The sequence below is a fragment of the Salmo salar genome, chromosome 04 (genome assembly GCF_965601325.2).
Source record: "Salmo salar chromosome 04, fSalSal1, whole genome shotgun sequence".
Lineage (NCBI taxonomy): Eukaryota > Metazoa > Chordata > Actinopteri > Salmoniformes > Salmonidae > Salmo > Salmo salar.
In genome coordinates, this window is record NC_138294.1 from 78,936,175 (window position 1) to 78,960,300 (window position 24,126).

Consider the following 24,126-nt stretch of genomic DNA (forward strand, 5'->3'; position numbering starts at 1 on the left):
AATAACAAATGTTGGTTTGGTCCAAAATAATCCATCGTTATATCCAAATAGCGGCGTTTTGTTCGTGCGTTCCAGACACTATCCGAAGTGTAAATAAGGGTCACGAGCATGGCGCAATTCGTGACAAAGAATTTCTAAATATTCCATTACCGTACTTCGAAGCATGTCAACCGCTGTTTAAAATCCATTTTTATGCCATTTTTCTCGTAAAAAAGCGATAATATTCCGACCGGGAATCTGCGTTTAGGTAAACAGAGGAAAGAAAACAAAGCATTCGGTCGACGAGGGCACGCGCCTGAGTCTCACAGTACTGTAACCAGCCACTACCCAAACGCGCTACTTTTTTTCAGCCAGAGCCTGCAAAGCCACGATTCAGCTTTTTGCCGCCTTCTGAGAGCCTATGGGAGCCGTAAGAAGTGTCACGTTATAGCAGAGATCCTCAGTCTTCAATAAACAGAGGCAAGAAGAACGACACCTTGTCAGACAGGCCACTTCCTGCATGAAATCTTCTCAGGTTTTTGCCTGCCATATGAGTTCTGTTATACTCACAGACACCATTCAAACAGTTTTAGAAACTTTATGGTGTTTTCTATCCAAAGCCAATAATTATATGCATATTCTAGTTACTGTGCAGGAGTAGTAACCAGATTAAATCGGGTACGTTTTTTATCCAGCCGTGTCAATACTGCCCCCTAGCCCTAACAGGCTAGGTAACACGGTCACCACCGATAAATCCATGATAATCGAAAATTTCAATAAGCATTTCTCAACGGCTGGCCATGCCGTTCTCCTGGCTACTCCAACCCCGGCCAACAGCTCCACCCCCCCCCCCCCCGCAGCTACTCGCCCAAGCCTCCCCAGCTTCTCCTTCACCCAAATCCAGATAGCAGATGTTCTGAAAGAGCTGCAAAACCTGGACCCATACAAATCAGCTGGGTTAGACAATCAGTAACCTCTCTTTCTAAAACTATCCGCTGCCATTGTTGCAACCCCTATTACCAGTCTGTTCAACCTCTCTTTCGTATCGTCTGAGATCCCTAAAGATTGGAAAGCTGCCGCGGTCATCCCCCTCTTCAAAGGGGGTGACACCCTAGACCCAAACGGTTACAGACCTATTTCCATCCTGCCCTGCCTATCCAAAGTCTTCGAAAGCCAAGTTAATAAACAGATCACTGACCATTTCGAATCCCACCGTACCTTCTCCGCTGTGCAATCCGGTTTCCGAGCCGGTCACGGGTGCACCTCACCCACGCTCAAGGTACTAAATGATATCATAACCGCCATCGATAAAAGACAGTACTGTGCAGCCGTCTTCATCGACCTGGCCAAGGCTTTCGACTCTGTCAATCACCGTATTCTTATCGGCAGACTCAATAGCCTTGGTTTTTCTAATGACTGCCTCGCCTGGTTCACCAACTACTTTGCAGACAGAGTTCAGTGTGTCAAATCGGAGGGCCTGTTGTCCGGACCTCTGGCAGTCTCTATGGAGGTACCACAGGGTTCAATTCTCGGGCCGACTATTTTCTCTGTATATATAAATGATGTCACTCTTGCTGCGGGCGATTCCCTGATCCACCTCTACGCAGATGACACCATTCTGTATACTTCTGGCCCTTCCTTGGACACTGTGCTAACTAACCTCCAAACGAGCTTCAATGCCATACAACACCCCTTCCGTGGCCTCCAACTGCTCTTAAACACTCGTAAAACCAAATGCATGCTTTTCAACCGTTCACTGCCCGCACCTGCCCGCCCGACTAGCATCACCACCCTGGGCGATTCCGACCTAGATTATGTGGACCACTACAAATACCTGGGTGTCTGGCTAGACTGTAAACTCTCCTTCCAGACTCATATTAAACATCTCCAATCCAAAATCAAATCTAGAATCGGCTTTCTATTTCGCAACAAAGCCTCCTTCACTCACGCCGCCAAACTTACCCTAGTAAAACTGACTATCCTACCGATCCTCGACTTCGGCGATGTCATCTACAAAATAGCTTCCAATACTCTACTCAGTAAACTGGATGCAGTCTATCACAGTGCCATCCGTTTTGTTACCAAATCACCTTATACCACCCACCACTGCGACCTGTATGCTCTTGTCGGCTGGCCCTCACTACATATTCGTCGCCAGACCCACTGGCTCCAGGTCATCTATAAGACTATGCTTGGTAAAGCTCCACCTTATCTCAGTTCACTGGTCACGATAACAACACCCACCCGTAGCACACGTTCCAGCAGGTATATCTCACTGATAATCCCCAAAGCCAACACCTAATTTGGCCGCCTTTCATTCCAGTTCTCTTCTGCCAGTGACTGGAACAAATTGCAAAAATCGCTGAAGTTGGAGACTTTTATTTCCCTCACCAACTTTAAACATCAGCTATCTGAGCAACTAACCGATCGCTGCAGCTGTACATAGTCCATCTGTAAATAGCCCACCCAATCTACCTACCTCATCCCCTTACTGTTTTTATTTTATTTACTTTTCTGCTCTTTTTGCACACCAGTATCTCTACATGCACATCTTCATATGCTCATTTAAATGTAAGTGTAAATGTCTACCTCCTCATGCCTTTTGCACACACTGTATATAGACTTTCTTTTTTCTACTGTATCATTGACTTGTTTATTGTGTTATTGGCTTGTTTGTTTACTCCATGTGTAACTCTGTGTTGTTGTCTGTGTCACACTGCTTTGCTTTATCTTGGCCAGGTTGTAAATGAGAACTTGTTCTCAACTTGCCTACCTGGTTAAATAAAGGTGAAATAAAAAAATGTAAAAAATTCAAAGTTAATATATGGAATTTCAATCCTTCTTAAAGCGTTTGAGCCAATCAGTTGTGTTGTGACAAGGTAGTTGGGTATACAGAAGATAGCACTATTTGGTAAAAGACCAAGTCCATACTATGGCAAGAACAGCTCAAATAAGCAAAGAGAAACGACAGTCCATCATTACTTTAAGACATGAATGTCAGACAATGCGGAAAATGTCAAGAACCATAAAGAGCTATAATGAAACTGGCTCTCGGGCCTCCCGAGTGGCGCAGTGGTCTACTGCACTGCATCGCCGTGCTCGCTGTGCCACTAGAGATTTTGGGTTCGAGTCCAGGCTCTGTCACAGCTGGCCGCGACCAGGAGATCCATGGGGCGCACAATTGGCCCAGCGTCGTCCGGGTTAGAGGAGGGTTTGACCGGCAGGGATGTCCTTGTCCCATTACGCACTAACGACTCCTGTGGCGGGCCGGGTGCAGTGCACACTGACACGGTCACCAGGTGTACGGTGTTTCCTCAGACACATTGGTGTGGCTGGCTTCCGGGTTAAGTGGGCATTGTGTCAAGAAGCAGTGCAGCTTGGTTGGGTTGGGTTTCAGAGGATGCACGGCTCTCGACCTTAGCCTCCCCCAAGTCCGAATGGGAGTCACAGTGATGAGACAACTACCAATTGGATACCATGAAATTGGGGAGAAAAAGGGGTAAAATAAAATTAAAAATATTTTTTTAAATCAACAAAAAAAGAAACTGGCTTTCATGAGGACCACCACAGGAATGGAAGACCCAGAGTTACCTCTGCTGCAGAGGATCAGTTCATTAGTTACCAGCCTCAGAAATTGCAGCCCAAATAAATGCTTCACAGAGTTCAAGTAATAGACACATCTCAACATCAACTGTTCAGAGGAGACTGAATGAGTCAGGCCTTCATGGTCAAATTGCTGCAAAGAAACCACTACTAAAGGACACCAATAATAATAATAAGAGACTTGCTTGGGCAAAGAAACACAACCAATGGACATTAGACCAGTGGAAATCTGTCCTTTAGCCTGATGAGTCCAAATTTGAGATTTTTGGTTACAACCGCTGTGTCTTTGTGAGACGCAGAGTAGGTGAACGGATTATCTGCCCATGTGTGGTTCCCACCGTGAAGCATGGAGGAGGAGGTGTGATGGTGCTTTGCCAGTGACACTGTCTGTGATTTATTTAGAATTCAAGGCACACTTAACCAGCATGGCTACCACAGCATTCTGCAGCAATATGCCATCCCATCTGGTTTGCGCTTAGTGGGACTATCATTTGTTTTTCAACAGGACAATGACCCAACACACCTCCAGGCTGTGTAAGGGCTATGTGACCAAGAAGGAGAGTGATTGAGTGCTGCATCAGATGACCTGGCCTCCATAATCACCCGAGCTTCAACCCAATTGAGATGGTTTGGGATGAGTTGGACCGCAAAGTGAAGGAAAAGCAGCCAACATGTGCTCAGCATTTGTGGGAACTCCTCCTTGTTGGAAAAGCATTCCAGCTGAAGCTGGTTGAGAGAATGCCAAGAGTGTGCAAAGCTGTCATCAAGGCAAAGGGTGGCTCCTTTGAATAATCTCAAATATAAAATATATTTTGATTTGTTTTAAGACTTTTTTGGTTACTACAGGATTCCATGTGTTATTATATAGTTTTGATATCTTCACTATTATTCTACAATGTAAAAAATAGTAAAAATAAAGAAAAAGCCTTGAATGAGTAGGCATGTCCAAACTTTTGACTGGTACTGTACATGTACATTTACATTTTAGTCATTTAGCAGACGCTCTTATCCAGAGCGACTTACAGTAGTGAATGCATACATTTCATTTATTTATTTATTTTATGTGCTGGCCCCCCGTGGGAAACGAACCCACAACCCTGGCGTTGCAAACACCATGCTCTACCAACTGAGCTACAGGGAAGGCCAAGAAATGACCCATTTGCCGTGACATTGTGTATCGCAATGCCGTGACCCGGATGTAGATGTACACACACACACACACACACACACACACACACACACACACACACACACACACACACACACACACACACACACACACACACACACACACACACACACACACACACACACACACACACACACACACACACACACACACACACACACACACACACACACACAGGACAGAGGGCAGGCAGATGGGGGTTGGTTAGGAACCTTCAGATGGCCCAGATGTTGCTCAGCTCACAATGACACACAGCTTTGATCTGCCACACGGGTCCAACCATCAGCACTGATGGATAGAGCGGGTGTGTGTGTCTGTAGGGTGGGAGAACTGCATTCCCTTGGGAAGATACCCAGCTTCACTACCCAGGGGAGAACTAGCACACACACAAACACTAAGGTTGGGTGATATACCGTTTATACTGTATACCAAGGTATTTCAAAATACCCCTGCTTATAACTATAAGTTAAGTATAACTATAAGAAATCTAAGATGTGACAAATAAATAATATTAAGGTCAGTGCTCCAGCCAAGCATTTTGTTTGCTAACTGGCTAGCTAAGTGGCTAGATGTCAAAATCAAACTTGTTGGTTACAGCGGTAATACTGTACAGCCCGGTATGATACAGAAACAGTATGAACATCTGGTTACTGTCCAACCCTTACATACGTGCACACGCAATTCCACTCAGGCAAACATCCCATATCCAAGGGAGAACTAACACACAAACACATACCGCCCAAGGGATTCCTACTATAAAACACACAGAAGCATCCCCCCCCACACACACACACACACACACACACACACACACACCACACACACACACACACACACACACACACACACACACACACACACACACACACACACACACACACACAGCCCTGGGGACAGCTTACACACACAATCGCTGTTGTGCTTTAGGATGGAATACAAATTACTTCCAGTGATCCATGTACTTATTCCAAGCACAGCTTGCATGGATTTCATCTCATGTTTAACTAACAAGTCTTCAACTCACAGAGCTGATGTACCACTACGGGGAGCTCTACTAACACACTGAGTTACCGGCTCATAGAAAATTCACCACAGAATCCAAACCTGAGCATATTTTTGTCCATATTGCGTAAAATCTTTTCTGTGCATATGGGGTAGGAGCAAGTGTCGATTTGGGATTGGGCCAGAGTTCACCAAGGCATAGATGAGACAATGCGAGGAGAGGGCATCGATGTGAAATGGTTAACAGGAGAGAGTAATGGGAAGCCGGGCCTGTAAGTGATTTCACCCCTCCATCCAGCCACCCTGCTGAGAGAGCATAACAGCCATACCGTATGCCTGGACTCTAACCAAGCCTGTCCTTTACTGCAGCTCTGGAGCACTGGAGACCACACCTCGGTTCAGATACTAGTCAAAATATTCATAATACTATAGCAGGGCTTGATTGCGCTTCCTGGCACATATTGAACCAATAGAATAGTCCCAAAAGTGCAAACCCCACCCATCTGTCACCCCAGGCAGGCTAAAGCAAACACTCAAAAGCATTTGAAAGATTTTTTATAGTATTTGAATCTGGGTCTGCTCTGGATCTCTGCAGACACCTCTAGACCACAGGCCCAGGCAGAGTCACCGTGGTTAGACAGACTGCAGGCTGGCTGCGGCCAGAGCTACCATTACCAAGCTGAACCAGGCCAGGCCAGCTAGAGCAGCAAGCCAAGCTCAAATCAGTCAGTCTTGAACCCAGTGACCCATGGCAGCACAGGCAGGCAGACAGCAGCACCAGTCAGTCTGGTAATGATTTGGTACAGAACAGTGGGTTCTTAAAACCTCCTTGACCCATACTCATCTTTGGCTGGGAGCTGGCCTCTTTATGTCAATCATCCTCATGGAAGGAGTCTTGAATGGATGGGAAGAGTTTGGGGAGTTCTCAGTTGTTGAAGTGGACATAAAGTAGCGTACTGTGACTTCCTGGTCTGCTGGGAGAGGATGCAGCCAAATGGCACCCTATTGCCTATATAGTGCACTTCTTCTGAACAGGGCCCTGGTCAAAAGTAGTACACTATAGGGAATAGGATGCCATTTGGGACAGCCTCTAGGACTGGGAGGAGGTTGTTCCCAATCCCCGGAGAGTCACTGTTATTTTCCCGGGCCAAGGCTCTGCTCTCTAAACGTCCTTCTCCCACCTGCGGTCCACCAAGCCCAACAGTCTCTCTCAGCTTCTGTTTTACTATCCTCTCTTCTCACAGCCCCTAAGCCATGTACATGGTCAGGAAGTCTTCCCCTCTCAGTCCCTAAGCCATGTACATGGTCAGGAAGTCTTCCCGTCTCAGTCCCTAAGCCATGTACATGGTCAGGAAGTCTTCCCCTCTCAGTCCCTAAGCCATGTACATGGTCAGGAAGTCTTCCCCTCTCAGTCCCTAAGCCATGTACATGGTCAGGAAGTCTTCCCCTCTCAGTCCCTAAGCCATGTACATGGTCAGGAAGTCTTCCCCTCTCAGTCCCTAAGCCATGTACATGGTCAGGAAGTCTTCCCCTCTCAGTCCCTAAGCCATGTACACGGTCAGGAAGTCTTCCCCTCTCAGTCCCTAAGCCATGTACATGGTCAGGAAGTCTTCCCCTCTCAGTCCCTAAGCCATGTACATGGTCAGGAAGTCTTCCCCTCTCAGTCCCTAAGCCATGTACATGGTCAGGAAGTCTTCCCCTCTCAGTCCCTAAGCCATGTACACGGTCAGGAAGTCTTCCCCTCTCAGTCCCTAAGCCATGTACACGGTCAGGAAGTCTTCCCCTCTCAGTCCCTAAGCCATGTACATGGTCAGGAAGTCTTCCCCTCTCAGTCCCTAAGCCATGTACATGGTCAGGAAGTCTTCCCCTCTCAGTCCCTAAGCCATGTACATGGTCAGGAAGTCTTCCCCTCTCAGTCCCTAAGCCATGTACATGGTCAGGAAGTCTTCCCCTCTCAGTCCCTAAGCCATGTACATGGTCAGGAAGTCTTCCCCTCTCAGTCCCTAAGCCATGTACATGGTCAGGAAGTCTTCCCCTCTCAGTCCCTAAGCCATGTACACGGTCAGGAAGTCTTCCCCTCTCAGTCCCTAAGCCATGTACACGGTCAGGAAGTCTTCCCCTCTCAGTCCCTAAGCCATGTACATGGTCAGGAAGTCTTCCCCTCTCAGTCCCTAAGCCATGTACATGGTCAGGAAGTCTTCCCGTCTCAGTCCCTAAGCCATGTACATGGTCAGGAAGTCTTCCCCTCTCTGTCCATAAGCCATGTACACGGTCAGGAAGTCTTCCCCTCTCAGTCCCTAAGCCATGTACATGGTCAGGAAGTCTTCCCCTCTCAGTCCCTAAGCCATGTACATGGTCAGGAAGTCTTCCCCTCTCAGTCCCTAAGCCATGTACATGGTCAGGAAGTCTTCCCCTCTCAGTCCCTAAGCCATGTACATGGTCAGGAAGTCTTCCCCTCTCAGTCCCTAAGCCATGTACATGGTCAGGAAGTCTTCCCCACTCATTCCCTAAGCCATGTACATGGTCAGGAAGTCTTCCCCTCTCAGTCCCTAAGCCATGTACATGGTCAGGAAGTCTTCCCCACTCATTCCCTAAGCCATGTACATGGTCAGGAAGTCTTCCCCACTCATTCCCTAAGCCATGTACATGGTCAGGAAGTCTTCCCCTCTCAGTCCCTAAGCCATGTACACGGTCAGGAAGTCTTCCCCTCTCAGTCCCTAAGCCATGTACATGGTCAGGAAGTCTTCCCCTCTCAGTCCCTAAGCCATGTACATGGTCAGGAAGTCTTCCCGTCTCAGTCCCTAAGCCATGTACATGGTCAGGAAGTCTTCCCCTCTCAGTCCCTAAGCCATGTACACGGTCAGGAAGTCTTCCCCTCTCAGTCCCTAAGCCATGTACATGGTCAGGAAGTCTTCCCCTCTCAGTCCCTAAGCCATGTACATGGTCAGGAAGTCTTCCCCACTCATTCCCTAAGCCATGTACATGGTCAGGAAGTCTTCCCCACTCATTCCCTAAGCCATGTACATGGTCAGGAAGTCTTCCCCTCTCAGTCCCTAAGCCATGTACATGGTCAGGAAGTCTTCCCCTCTCAGTCCCTAAGCCATGTACATGGTCAGGAAGTCTTCCCCTCTCAGTCCCTAAGCCATGTATATGGTCAGGAAGTCTTCCCCTCTCGGGCCAAACAAAAGACAAAGTCTTCGAAGTATGATGGTTTCCAGTTCGCTGTCACCACAGTCGAAACAGAAAGAAAAATGCCTGATGCTGCGGTGTCAAGCCTTATCTCATCTTATCTCGTTTGGAGAAAAGGAGAGTCTCATACATGTAATTATTTCTGTCCCGTGCTTCAAGGGGGACTGAGGATAAAGAGACCGTGCCAATTTGTCATTCTCTGTCTACCAAATGAGACTGTTATGCAACAGCTAATTACTTCCACTTGGCCCAGGGAGGGTCTCTCTACCCCCCCCCCCCCCCCCCCCCCCCCCCGTAGTGCGGTGTTGGTTATCTTCCATGAAAAGAGAAAGGGGAGAGAGGAGCACAAACAGTGACCCAGCAGTCTCACCGTATTTCTCCGCAACCATAAAGCATTTAGCTGAAACCACCGCGGCACAGTAAGCTTGTACAGACAGAGACAGAGACAGAGAAAGAGAGAGAGAGAGAGAGAGAGAGAGAGAGAGAGAGAGAGAGAGAGAGAGACCGCACGGCAGAGGGTAAGAGGAGGACAGCGAGCCCAGAGAGAGAAAGAACACTAGGCTAGCTGAGCCAGACAGGCCCTGCAGTTTCTCTTTTCCACAATTTTTGGAAGATGATGTCATTATTTATTTTAAAGCTAGCTGTCTAAGCCTGAGGCAGGAGCAGAGAGAACAGACGGGGGGAGGACAAAGCTTTCTAACCAACTTGAACATACCACCCGCTTAGAGCAATCAACTCCCTTCTCATCTACCTTTATTGAGCTATGTATCTCTCCATCTCCACAAATTCTAAATCAATCAATCGATCAAGGCAAACTCGTGGTCATTTGTGCATATATCCACACTGACCTATTAATTTCCTTATCTATCTCTCTATATCTATCTATCTCTCTACATCTATCTCTCGCTCTATATCCATCTCTCGCTCTATATCCATCTCTCTGTATATCTATCTCTCTCTATCAATTTCAATTCAATTCAAGGGACTTTATTGGCATGGGAAACATATGTTAACATTGACAAAGCAAGTGAGGTAGATAATATACAAAAGTGAAATAAACAATAAAAATGAACAGTACACATTACACTCGCAGAAGTCGCAAAATAATAAAGACATTACAAATGTCATATTATGTATATATACAGTGTTGTAACAATGTACAAACGGTTAAAGTACAAAAGGGAAAATAAATAAGGATAAATATGGGTTGTATTTACAATGGTGTTTGTTCTTCACTAGTTGATCTTTTCTTGTGGCAACAGGTCACAGATCTTGCTGCTGTGATGGCACACTGTGGTATTTCACCCAGAAGATATGGGAGTTTATCAAAATCGTGTTTGTTTTCAAATTCTTTGTGGATCTGTGTAATCTGAGGGAAATATGTGTCTCTAATATGGTCATACATTGGGCAGGAGGTTAGGAAGTGCAGCTCAGTTTCCACCTAATTTTGTGGGCAGTGTGCACATAGCCTGTCTTCTCTTGAGAGCCAGGTCTGCCTACGGTGGCCTTTCTCAATAGCTATATCTCTCTCTATCTATACGCATGTTATCTTATGTATCCCAGGCCTGGTCTATCTATCTATCTATCTATCTATCTATCTATCTATCTATCTATCTATCTATCTATCTATCTATCTATCTATCTATCTATCTATCTATCTATCTATCTATCTATCTATCTATCTATCTATCTATCTATCTATCTATCTATCTATCTATATTTATCTCTCGTCTCTATATCTCTATATCTATACGCATGTTATCTTATCTATCCCAGGCCTTGTGTATCTATCTCCCTATATCTATCTCTCTACATCTACATATCTATCTATATTTATCTCTCGTCTCTATATCTCTATATCTATATGCATGTTATCTTATCTATCCCAGGCCTGGTGTATCTATCTCTCTATATCTATACGCATGTTATCTTATCTATCCCAGGCCTGGTGTATCTATCTCTCTATATCTATATGCATGTTATCTTATCTATCCCAGGCCTGGTGTATCTATGTCTCTATAGCTATATGCATGTTATCTTCTCTATCCCAGGCCTGGTGTATCTATCTCTCTATATCTATATGCATGTTATCTTATCTATCCCAGGCCTGGTGTATCTGTATCTATATGCATGTTATCTATCCCAGGCCTGGTGTATCTGTATCTATATGCATGTTATCTATCCCAGGCCTGGTGTATCTATATCTATATGCATGTTATCTATCCCAGGCCTGGTGTATCTATATCTATATGCATGTTATCTATCCTAGGCCTGGTGTATCTATATCTATATGCATGTTATCTATCCCAGGCCTGGTGTATCTGTATCTATATGCATGTTATCTATCCCAGGCCTGGTGTATCTATATCTATATGCATGTTATCTATCCCAGGCCTGGTGTATCTATATCTATATGCATGTTATCTATCCCAGGCCTGGTGTATCTATATCTATATGCATGTTATCTATCCCAGGCCTGGTGTATCTATATCTATATGCATGTGATCTATCCCAGGCCTGGTGTATCTATATCTATATGCATGTTATCTATCCCAGGCCTGGTGTATCTATATCTATATGCATGTTATCTATCCCAGGCCTGGTGTATCTATATCTATATGCATGTTATCTATCCCAGGCCTGGTGTATCTATATCTATATGCATGTTATCTATCCCAGGCCTGGTGTATCTATATCTATATGCATGTTATCTATCCCAGGCCTGGTGTATCTATATCTATATGCATGTTATCTATCCCAGGCCTGGTGTATCTATATCTATATGCATGTTATCTATCCCAGGCCTGGTGTATCTATATCTATATGCATGTTATCTATCCCAGGCCTGGTGTATCTATATCTATATGCATGTTATCTATCCCAGGCCTGGTGTATCTATATCTATATGCATGTTATCTATCCCAGGCCTGGTGTATCTATATCTATATGCATGTTATCTATCCCAGGCCTGGTGTATCTGTATCTATATGCATGTTATCTATCCTAGGCCTGGTGTATCTATATCTATATGCATGTTATCTATCCCAGGCCTGGTGTATCTATATCTATATGCATGTGATCTATCCCAGGCCTGGTGTATCTATATCTATATGCATGTTATCTATCCCAGGCCTGGTGTATCTATATCTATATGCATGTTATCTATCCCAGGCCTGGTGTATCTATATCTATATGCATGTTATCTATCCCAGGCCTGGTGTATCTATATCTATATGCATGTTATCTATCCCAGGCCTGGTGTATCTATATCTATATGCATGTTATCTATCCCAGGCCTGGTGTATCTATATCTATATGCATGTTATCTATCCCAGGCCTGGTGTATCTATATCTATATGCATGTTATCTATCCCAGGCCTGGTGTATCTATATCTATATGCATGTTATCTATCCCAGGCCTGGTGTATCTATATCTATATGCATGTTATCTATCCCAGGCCTGGTGTATCTATATCTATATGCATGTTATCTATCCCAGGCCTGGTGTATCTATATCTATATGCATGTTATCTATCCCAGGCCTGGTGTATCCTTTATGATGAGTAGTAGGAGAGTAAAGCAGTGAGGTTTGATACTGTTAGCCTGTGACCCTGCCTCACTCCCTGTGTGTCCGTCCCTCTGTCCGTCCCTCCGTCTGTCTCCGTGTCTATGCGTAGTATAGACAGGGTGTCACAGTCTCACTCTAGGAGAGGAATTACCCTACAACCCAGTCTGTGTAGTTTCTCTCATCTGAGGAACCCCGACCCACATCTCCATGTTCCCAGCAGCTCTTCTGATCCTGTGATCTCTGGATCACTACTAACTCTCTCTCACAATGCAGCTGACCTGACCTAATATCTAGAACACATGCTCCAGCTGACCTGACCTAATCTCTAGAACACATGCTCCAGTTGACCTGACCTAATCTCTAGAACACATGCTGCAGCTGACCTGACCTAATCTCTAGAACACATGCTCCAGTTGACCTGACCTAATCTCTAGAACACATGCTCCAGCTGACCTGACGTAATCTCTAGAACACATGCTCCAGCTGACCTGACCTAATCTCTAGAACACATGCTCCAGCTGACCTGACCTAATCTCTAGAACACATGCTCCAGCTGACCTGACCTAATCTCTAGAACACATGCTCCAGCTGACCTGACCTAATCTCTAGAACACATGCTCCAGCTGACCTGACCTAATCTCTAGAACACATGCTCCAGCTGAGATCACTTCCAGTAAACCTGTGAAAGGTGTGTGTGTTTTTGTGTCATGGACCCTCACCCTGGACCTCACATGTTGTTTGGAAGTCTACACGGCACCACATGGTGGGACCACATCCAGAACTCCCTGGTCAGAACCTCCCCGACTGTGACTGTTCAGTCACCTGGTCAGATCAAACCCACCTCTGGAACTTGCCCTCATCCTAAAGGAGCAATCCCCCAACTGGCCATGGCCAAGAGGAAGACCGAGAGTCAGATCGTCCGACCAGTTGGAGGCCGACCTACACAACCTGGGATTCAAAACCACATCAGCGTAAGACCTCTGTCTGTCTGTCTGTCTGTCTGTCTGTCTGTCTGTCTGTCTGTCTGTCTGTCTGTCTGGGTCTGTCGATGGTAGTCAAAGACTGGGCAACGCGCGGCAATGTTACACTGAGGCTGAGCATGCAGGTGTGTGTGTGTGTGTGTGTGTGTGTGTGTGTGCGCACGCGCATATGAGTGGGAGAGAGCGAGAATGAGATGATTTGTCCTCTAGTGCAAGGGGATAGGGTATCCTGCATGTAGGTGTGTGTGTGCGTCTCCCTGGCTTCAGCTACAGCAGTATCAGAATGTATGTGTGTGCGAGTCAGTGTTCAGTGTGGTTGTGCTCCATCAGTATTTAAATATTGGTAGTGATATTTTAGTGTTTGATAGGGTTCACACTTATCAAAATAAATGAAAGCATTCAGACAGTCAGTGTGTGAGGGTTCAGAGTGTGTTTAATGGTATATTTCAGGATATAGTTCAGATGAACTAGTGTTAGCACATTGACTGAAAGTCTATGATAACTGCTAGCATGCTAATAGACACCACAGACTTCCTGTCATTGTGCTAACGCTAGTTAGCATTGGCTTGCAAAACTACCTCTAACTTCCTTCATACTAGACACAGAGACATAAAAATGGTATCCATGACTTCACTGAATCTGTGGAATATTTTATTGAATCTGAATATTTTATTGAATCACTGAATCTGTGGAATATATATTTTTTAAATTGTTTTATTTAACCTTTATTTAACGAGGCAACTGGGTTAAGAACAAATTCTAATTTACAATGACGGCCGACCCCGGCCAAACCCTAACGACGCTGAGCCAAATGTGCGATCACATCCGGATGTGATACAGCCTGGATTTGAACCAGGGACCGTAGTGACACCTCTTGCACTGCCTTTGACCACTGCGCCACTGGCTTCATTGCCAAAATCCCGAAGTATCCCTTTAAGTGTGGTTGTTCCATGGTCGTATTGTATTAGAGCAGTCAAAGCATTCAAACAGTCAGCATCGTCCCTACCTGACGATAGGTTCTGGGATGGCGTCTACGCTGGCAGGGACCTGGACCCCCTTCTCCCACTCCTGTCTCCAGGGGTCTGACAGCACGTAGAAGTCATCGGGGCCCAGCTGGGCTGAGTCTGGCAGCTTCATGGCTGTGATGAAGTCCGTCCGGAACACCTGACAGGAAACAGAAAGAGAGAGGGTTGACACCTGACACAATACAACAGAGAAAAACAGAGAGATTTAGTTAAATTATCACAATCATTTGCATCTCTATAGCAGTTTGAATTTGAGAAGAAATGACAGGTTTTAAGCTAAACATGACCATCTCTCAGGCTGTACATTGTATGCAGCAGTCCACTTAGGTTCATTTAAGGGTTATATTGTAAGCACAAAACAAGTACTTTTGCGGTTGGCAGCGGTCAAATAAAAGTTCCAATTAACACTACACAGTATTTGTGTATACAAAGCCAGCATAAAAAGGGGCATTTTACATTTCAACATCCAACAAAGGTCATCAGTAAAAGTCATAGGGCTCTGGTCAAACGTAGTACACTATATACAGAACCATTTGGGACGCACATAGTGTCTTCAGAGAGACTCAACCCTGTGCCCTGCCGAAGGCCTGCGGAGCAGCACTGATGTTATCCGTCCCATAATAAGCACAGATCCCCAACCCCATGAATAACAGTACTCAAGGACATCAGCCACAGGCCCACGGCACCGTGCCGAGACGAAAAATAATGACTACTTATTTACTACCAACATCAAGTAGTAAACATCTCTACCTGATTACTACGGGAAACACTACTGTTTTCCTATTGAACACTATCTTGTGTATCTTGAGTAGTACATAAACTACACATTCACTACACAATCCTCCCCATCCGTAGTGGTTAAGTAGTATTAGGTAGGAGGTAGTATTAGGTAGGTGTCACGTTCGTCGTAAGGATGGGACCAAAACGCAGCGGGAATGTGAATACTCATCTTCTTTATTTCGAAGAAACAAAACAAACACTTAATCAAAAAACAACGACAAAAAAACAGTCATGTAAGGCACACAGCTATACACGGAACAACTACCCACAAAAACCCATGGAAAAACACCCCTACTAAATAGGACCTTCAATTAGAGGCAACGAGGAACAGCTGCCTCCAATTGAAGGTCAACCCAATAAACTAAACATAGAAATAGAAAACCTAGAACGAACATAGAAATATACTAACATAGAACATTAACCAAAAAACCACAAAACACATAAAACAAACACCCCCTGCCACGTCCTGACCAAACTACAATAACAAACAACCCCGTTTACTGGTCAGGACATGACAGTAGGGGTTACGTAGTATTAGGTAGGAATTAGGTAGTATTAGGTAGGAGTTAGGTAGAGAGAGACTACACCACACATCACAATAACACAAAACCTCACCATTTCTACAACCGTATATCCAACCCATCTTCCCCAGCTGTACAGATGGCCCCCCCGCCACACCATATCTCCTGAAACATCTCTATATCTCAAATTCCACCCTAAGGGGCACAGAGACCTGGCTCTGTTATCCCCGCACCTTTGACCCTGTTCTTCCTTGTTAGCCAAATAGCCAACTTTGCCTGAGCAAACAGAAAATTAAACAATACACATTTGGCCTTTTCCTTCTTCGAATACCTGTACCCCATTATAAACATCCCGACAGTAAACTCCACCCCCAACCTCTCACACAGACACTCCAACAGAGACATGAATGGCATTAACCTGGCGCACACAGAAACCACATGAATCACAGTTTCACTCATGACACAGGAAGGACACCCCTATCCAGAGAGAGTGAGCGAGAGCGAGCGAGAAAGAGAAAGAGAGAGACCAACCAAGGAGGGCCTACAGCAGCACCTAGATCTTCTGCACAGATTCTGTCAGACCTGGGCCCTGACAGTAAATCTCAGTAAGACAAAAATAATGGTGTTCCAAAAAATGTCCAGTTGCCAGGACCACAAATACAAATTACTTCAGGACACAGTTGCCCTAGAACACACAAAAAACGATACATCCCTTGGCCTAAACATCAGCGCCACAGGTAACTTCCACAAAGCTGTGAACGATCTGAGGGACAAGGCAAGACGTGCATTCTATGGCATCAAAAGGAACAGAAAATTCGACATACCAATTAGGATCTGGCTAAAAATACTTGAATCAGTTACAGAACTAATTTCCCTTCATGGTTGTGAGGTCTGGGGTCCATTCACCAACCAAGAATTCACAAAATGGGACAAACACCAAATTGAGACGCTGCATGCAGAATTATGTAAAAATATCCTCTGTGTACAACGTAAAACACCAAATAATGCATGCAGAGCAGAATTAGGCCGATACCCGCTAATTATCAAAATCCAGAAAAGAGAAGTTAAATTCTACAACCACATAAAAGGAAGCGGTTCCCAAACCTTCCATAACAAAGCAATCACCTACAGAGAGATGGAGAAGAGTCCCCTAAGCAAGCTGGTTCTGGGGCTCTGATCACAAACACAAACAGACCACACAGAGCCCCAGGACAGCAACACAATTAGACCCAACCAAATCATGAGAAAACAAAAAGATAATTACTACATTGGAAAGAACTAACAAAAAAACAGAGCAAACTAGAATGATATTTGTCCCTAAACAGAGAGTACACAGTGGCAGAATACCTGACCACTGTGAATGACCCACACTTAAGGAAAGCTTTGACTATGTACAGACTCAGTGAGCAAAGCCTTGCTATTGAGAAAGGCCGCCGTAGGCAGACCTGGCTCTCAAGAGAAGACAGGTTATGTGCACACTGCCCACAAAATTAGATGGAAACTGAGCTGCTCTTCCTAACCTCCTGCCAAATGTATGACCATATTAGAGACACATATTTCCCACAGATTACACAGATCCACAAAGAATTCGAAAACAAACCCGATTTGGATAAACTCTCATATCTACTGGGTGAAATACCACAATGTGCCATCACAGCAGCAATATTTGTTACCTGTTGCCACACTCCAAGATGGCGTAGCAGTGCAGACGTGGTTTGTTGTCCTCTCGTATACTTTTTGTATTTTTCGTCTTTTTTGTATATATTTATTTTTCCATTTTTAAATTAAACATACCTTCAGGTAACCCGCCTTACTCAATGTGACACGGATCCGCTATTTTTTTTAGACCCTATAGCCAAAACTTTCATCATGAGCTAGCCAGCTAATTAGCTAATAGCTATTTAGTCATTGTTAGCCACTGCTAGCGGCCTTTACCCTTTGCTCAGGCATCAGCCATTTTTTTTTGCCTGGATAATACCTGCCAGCCTCAGACTGTTTTTCTCCACTACAACGCCAGATTCCTGCCAACCATTGATCATCATAGCTAGTTATCTTCAACTGAGTGGCCCAGCCCCGAAGCTAGCCCTTGAGCCAGGCGCATCTCCCGGCTAGCAAACGAAATTCCCACAACTACAATACCTCTTTCGCCATCTGGCCCGGTCCCTTCGTCGACACGGCGCCCCGCCGTACCACCACGACTGGTCCGCAGACGTAGTTCCATCAGCTGTGCCTTCAACCGGCCTTTGCCAGACGACGGAGCAGACGCTTCTCCTTACCCCGGACTGCTAACTTTAAACGCCGTGTCTCCCGCGTGCTAGCGTTGTAGCGACTACCTAGCGGCTTCCCTGTTTCATCTATTGCTGTACACTGGACCCTATGATCACTTGGCTACATAGCTGATGCCTGCTGGACTGTTCATTTATCACGGTACTCCACTTTGTTTACCTTTGTTTATCTGTCGGCCCTAGCCCCGAACTCAGGCCCTGTGTGTAGTTAACCGACCCTCCCTGCCCATTCATCGCCATTTTACCTGTTGTTGTTGACTTAGCTGTTGTTGTCTTACCTGTTGTTGTCTAGCTAGCTCTCCCAATCAACACCTGTGATTGCTTTATGCCTCGCTTTATGTCTCTCTCAAATGTCAATATGACTTGTATACTGTTGTTTAGGATAATTATCATAGTTCTAGTTTACTGCGGAGCCCCTAGTCCCACTGTACATGCCTTAGATACCTCCTTTGTCCCACCTCCCACACATGCGGTGACCTCACCCATTATAACCAGCATGTCCAGAGATGCAACCTCTCTTATCATCACTCAGTGCCTGGGCTTACCTCCACCGTACCCGCACCCCACCATACCCCTGTCTGCACATTATGCCCTGAATCTATTCTACCACTCCCAGAAATCTGCTCCTTTTATTCTCTGTCCCCAATGCACTAGATGACCAGTTTTGCTAGCCTTTAGCCGTACCCTCCTCCTACACCTCCTCTGATGTGGAGGCTAACCCAGGCCCTGCGTGTCCCCAGACACTCTCATTTGTTGACTTCTGTAATCAAAAAAGCCTAGGTTTCATGCATGTTAACATCAGAAGCCTCCTCCCTAAGTTTGTTTTACTCACTGCTTTAGCACACTCCACCAACCCGGATGTCCTTGCCGTGTCTGAATCCTGGCTTAGGAAGGCCACCAAAAATTCTGAGATTTCCATACGCAACTACAACATTTTCCATCAAGATAGAACTGCCAAAGGGGGAGGAGTTGCAATCTACTGCAGAGATAGTTAGCAAAGTTCTGTCATACTTTCCAAGTCTATGCCCAAACAGTTTGAGCTTCGAATTTTAAAAATCCACCTCTCCAGAAATAAGTGTCTCACTGTTGCCGCCTGTTATAGACCCCCCTCAGCTCCCAGCTGTGCCCTGGACACCATATGTGAATTGATTGCCCCCCATCTATCTTCAGAGTTCGTTCTGTTAGGTGACCTAAACTGGGATATGCTTAACACCCCAGCAGTCCTACAATCTAAGCTAGATGCCCTCAATCTCACACAAATGTTCAAGGAAACCACCAGGTACAACCCTAAATCCGTAAACATGGGCACCCTCATAGATATTATCCTGACCAACTTGCCCTCCAAATACACCTCTGCTGTTTTCAGTCAGGATCTCAGCGATCACTGCCTCATTGCCTTCATCCGCTATGGGTCCGCAGTCAAACGACCACCCCTCATCACTGTCAAACGCTCCCTAAAACACTTCTGCGAGCAGGCCTTTCTAATCGACCTGGCCCAGGTATCCTGGAAGGATACTGACCTCATCCCGTTAGTCGAGGATGCCTGGTCGTTCTTTAAAAGTAATTTACTCACCATCTTAAAAAGCATGCCCCTTTCAAAAAATGTAGAACTAAGAACAGATATGGTTCACTCCAGACCTGACTTCCCTTGACCAGCACAAAAACATCCTGTTTTGGGACACTGTGAAGTCCATGAAGAACAAAAGCACCTCCTCCCGGCTGCCCTCTGCACTGAGGCTAGGCGACACGGTCACCACCAATAAATCCATGATAATTGAAAATTTCAATAAGCATTTCTCTACGGCTGGTCATGCTTTCCTCCTGGCTACCCCAACCCCAGCCAACAGCTCCGCACCCCTCGCAGCTACTTGCCCAAGCCTCCCCAGCTTCTCCTTCACCCAAATCCAGATCGCAGATATTCTGAAAGAGCTGCAAAACCTGGACCCGTACACATCAGCTGGGCTAGACAATCTGGACCTACTCTCTCTCTAAAATTATCTGCCGCCATTGTTGCAACCCCTATTACCAGTCTGTTCAACCTCTCTTTCATTTCGTCCGAGATCCCTAAAGATTGGAAAGCTGCCGCGGTCATCCCCCTCTTCAAAGGGGGAGACACTCTAGACCCAAATTGTTACAGACCTATATCCATCCTGCCCTGCCTTTTCTAAAGTCTTTGAAAGCCAAGTTAATAAACAGATCACTGACCATTTCGAATCCCACCGTACCTTATCCGCTGTGCAATCCGGTTTCCGGGTTGGTCACGGGTGCACCTCAGCCACGCTCAAGGTACTAAACGATTACATAACCACCATCGATAAAAGACAGCGCTGTGCAGCCGTCTTCATCGACCTGGCCAAGGCTTTCGACTCTGTCAATCACCGTATTCTTATTGGCAGACTCAATAGCCTTGGTTTCTCAAATGACTGCCTCGCCTGGTTCGCCAACTACTTCGAAGATAGAGTTCAGTGTGTCAATGAGGGCCTGTTGTCTGGACCTCTGGCAGTCTCTATGGAGGTACCACAGGGTTCAATTGTTGGGCCGACTCTTTTCTCTGTATATATCAACGATGTCGCTCTTGCTGCGGGTGATTCCCTGATCCACCTCTACGCAGACGACACCATTCTGTATTCATCTGGCCCTTCTTTGGACACTGTGTTAACTAACCTCCAAACGAGCTTCAATGCCATACAACACTCCTTCCGTGGCCTCCAACTGCTCTTAAACGCTAGCAAAACCAAATGCATGTTTTTCAACCGTTCGCTGCCCGCACCCGCCCGCCCAGCATCACTACTCTGGACGGTTCTGACCTAGAATACATGGACAACTACAAATACCTAGGTGTCTGGCTAGACCGTAAACTCTCCTTCCAGACTCATACAAACATCTCCAATCCAAAATCAAATCTAGAATCGGCTTTCTATTTCGCAACAAAGCCTCCTTCACTCACGCCGCCAAACCTACCCTAGTAAAACTGACTATCCTACCGATCCTCGACTTTGGCGATGTCATCTACAAAATAGCTTCCAATACTCTACTCAGCAAATTGGATGTAGTCTAAGGGCCATCCGTTTCGTTACCAAAGCGCCTTATACCACACACCACCTGTATGCTATAGTCGGCTGGCCCTCGCTACATTTTCGTCGCCAGACCCACTGGCTCCAGGTCATCTACAAGTCTATGCTAGGTAAAGCTCCGCCTTATCTCAGCTCACTGGTCACGATAACAACACCCACCCGTAGCATGCGCTCCAGCAAGTATATCTCACTGGTCATTCCCAAAGCCAACACCTCGTTTGCTTTGCTTTATCTTGGCCAGGTCGCAGTTGTAAATAAGAACTTGTTCTCAACTAGCTTACCTGGTTAAATAAAGGTGAAATTAAAAATTTAATTAAAATTAAAATTAAATTAAAAAGGGCAACCAGTGAAGAACAAACACCATTGTAAATACAACCCATATTTATGTTTATTTATTTTCCCTTTTGTACTTTAATCATTTGCACATCGTTACAACACTGTATTTGTAATGTCTTTATTCTTTTGGTAATGTTTACTGTTCATTTTTATTGTTTATTTCACTTTTGTATATTATCTACTTCACTTGCTTTGGCAATGTTAACATATGTTTCCCATGCCAATAAACCCCCTTGAATTCAATTGAGAGAGAGAGAGAGAGAGAGAGAGAGAGCGTGAGCGAGAAGCAGAGAGAGAGAGCGAGAAGCAGAGCGAGAGAGAGCGAGAGGCTGAGAGAGAGAGCGAGAGGCTGAGAGAGAGAGCGAGACCCCAGTAAGTTCTGGGCTGTACAGTATATGAAAATGCCATATGTAAAAACCCAGGCAGACAGCCGAGTGGAAGTTGCCTTGGCCGACAAGGGTGTCTGCCAGCACAAATAGATAATGCAATGTAGGGAGTGTGTGTGAGAGTGTGTGTGTGGGGCGGAGAGAGCAAAGAGAAAAGTGTGTGTGTGTGTGTGTGTGTGTGTGTGTGTGTGTGTGTGTGTGTGTGTGTGTGTGTGTGTGTGTGTGTGTGTGTGTGTGTGTCTCTCAGACAGTCAGCCGAGGCCAGGATGAACACTCCTCCTTTCCTTCAGCAGACCAAAGCTGAGGGAGGACAGTCAGGATGATCTCCTGTTCTCTCTCCAACACCCAGCAGCAGAGGCAGGGCCACCTCTAGCCCTTTGGGGACCTTAAGCGAGATTTGTTTTTTGTCCACCAAGCAGGCAAAACATTTTAGTGGTCCCCCTCTTGATGGTGGAGAGAATTTTTTTTTTAAAGTTAATTTCCTGCAATTCCAGACATTTTGCCATGGGGCGTAGATAACGTTTGCTATTTTATAACACATTTCATGCAAATCTGAGTGACAGTGACTAACAACAATTCTGAACTTGCACCTAGTGTATTATACTATTATAACTCTCAACATTAAGTTGAGACCCAAGTGAGACCGCTTATGTCTGGAACCAGCCCACACAGGAAAGGAGTGATTCATTTTTACTGCCCTGTGTTTAAACAAACCAACCACAGCTAATTCATGTCAGGGAAACAGAATTACAAGGTCCCTGGTTTTAATGTCCCCTCCTCTCGCTCTCCCTCCCCCTTTCCCCATCCATCTCTCCTTTCACCCCATTCCCTCTCTCCCTTTACTCTTCTTTCTCATCTTTCCCTGCCTCTCTTATATCAAGCAGTGTGTGTGTGTGTGTGTGTGTGTGTGTGTGTGTGTGTGTGTGTGTGTGTGTGTGTGTGTGTGTGTGTGTGTGTGTGTGTGTGTGTGTGTGTGTGGCTTCAATATGCATGTGTGTGTGTGTGTGTGTGTGTGTGTGTGTGTGTGTGTGTGTGTGTGTGTGTGTGTGTGTGTGTGTGTGTGTGTGTGTGTGTGTGTGTGTGTGTGGCTTCAATATGCATGTGCTAAATGACGTAAATGCATGTGTGTGTGTGTGTGTGTGTGTGTGTGTGTGTGTGTGTGTGTGTGTGTGTGTGTGTGTGTGTGTGTGTGTGTGTGCGCGTAGGTCTAAGGACGAGCGTGCGGATGAGCGACGCCCAGGCAGAGGCTTGTCAGGTGTTTATAATAATGAGGACAGTAGGACAATGCGTCCCCGTCCTGTACCATCCCCTGTACACAGCATTAACGGCCAGGGAAAGGGCACTGCAATGACCTACAGCTATTAACTTCAATACCATCAGGGGAGAAAACACACACCTCTGTAGCTGACTGAGGATGTAAACCCAGGCAGGCTGGGAAGTGAGTTATGTTTTCGTAGCGAGCAGGGTTCTCATTAACTCCAATCTAGTGATGACATGGGGAGCGAGGATTGCAAATCTCACTACAGAAAGAGAGAGAGAGAACAGAGAGTAAGAACAGAGAGAGAGAGAGAGAGAGAGCGCCATTCAGAGAACAGAACTCTGTTCAACTCAGTAATGTAATGTGTCTCAGTGCAACTGGAAAGTCTGCATGTTCCCATCCAGGGTGTTGTTGTTCAATAAGTATGAATAAGACAACATTTAGAAATGCATAATGTTCTTCTCACTAAACAATGTGAGAAAACCTTTAGCCTGCTACCTGACCTTGTCCAATAACAACACTCATTTCTGTTTCCTGTTACAAAGTGTTTTCAGCTTCTGAGAACAAGACATGGCCCAGTGCTGCTGGGAGGTGAACCGTGAAGGAGGACAATAGCAGTTGACATTTTTTAAAAAAAGTACAAGTTGTTGTTCCCTCTTTGCTAATGAGCCTAGTTTCCATGGTAGTGCCTGTGTCAGAGTCCCATAAAAGTGCACTTAACGACACTAAATTGTGTGACTATTTCAATGGGTCTGACTGACTGACCTGGTCTCACTCACCTTCATCATCCTCTACATTATGAAGATAGATGTAAATAGAGAATAGTGACGGCATGGGACAGGAACGTGGGTAAATGCAGTCCTGACCACGCAGCACCAAGACGCAGGACGATGAGGGTTGTGTCCCAAATGGCACCCTATTCCCTATGTAGTACACTACTTTTGTAGACTG

General features: G+C 45.6%; 1 protein-coding gene across 2 annotated transcripts in view; it reads right to left on the reverse strand.

Moving 5' to 3' along the window:
• Positions 1 to 24,126, reverse strand: part of LOC106603811 (protein Jade-1) — a 253,703-nt gene that overhangs the window by 131,933 nt on the left and 97,644 nt on the right. For both annotated transcript variants that reach the window (XM_045717329.2, XM_045717327.2), the window contains exon 4: positions 14,517 to 14,674. In XM_045717329.2, coding sequence (XP_045573285.1) covers positions 14,517 to 14,674 — 158 coding nt within the window. The remainder of the gene's footprint in view (positions 1 to 14,516; positions 14,675 to 24,126) is intronic.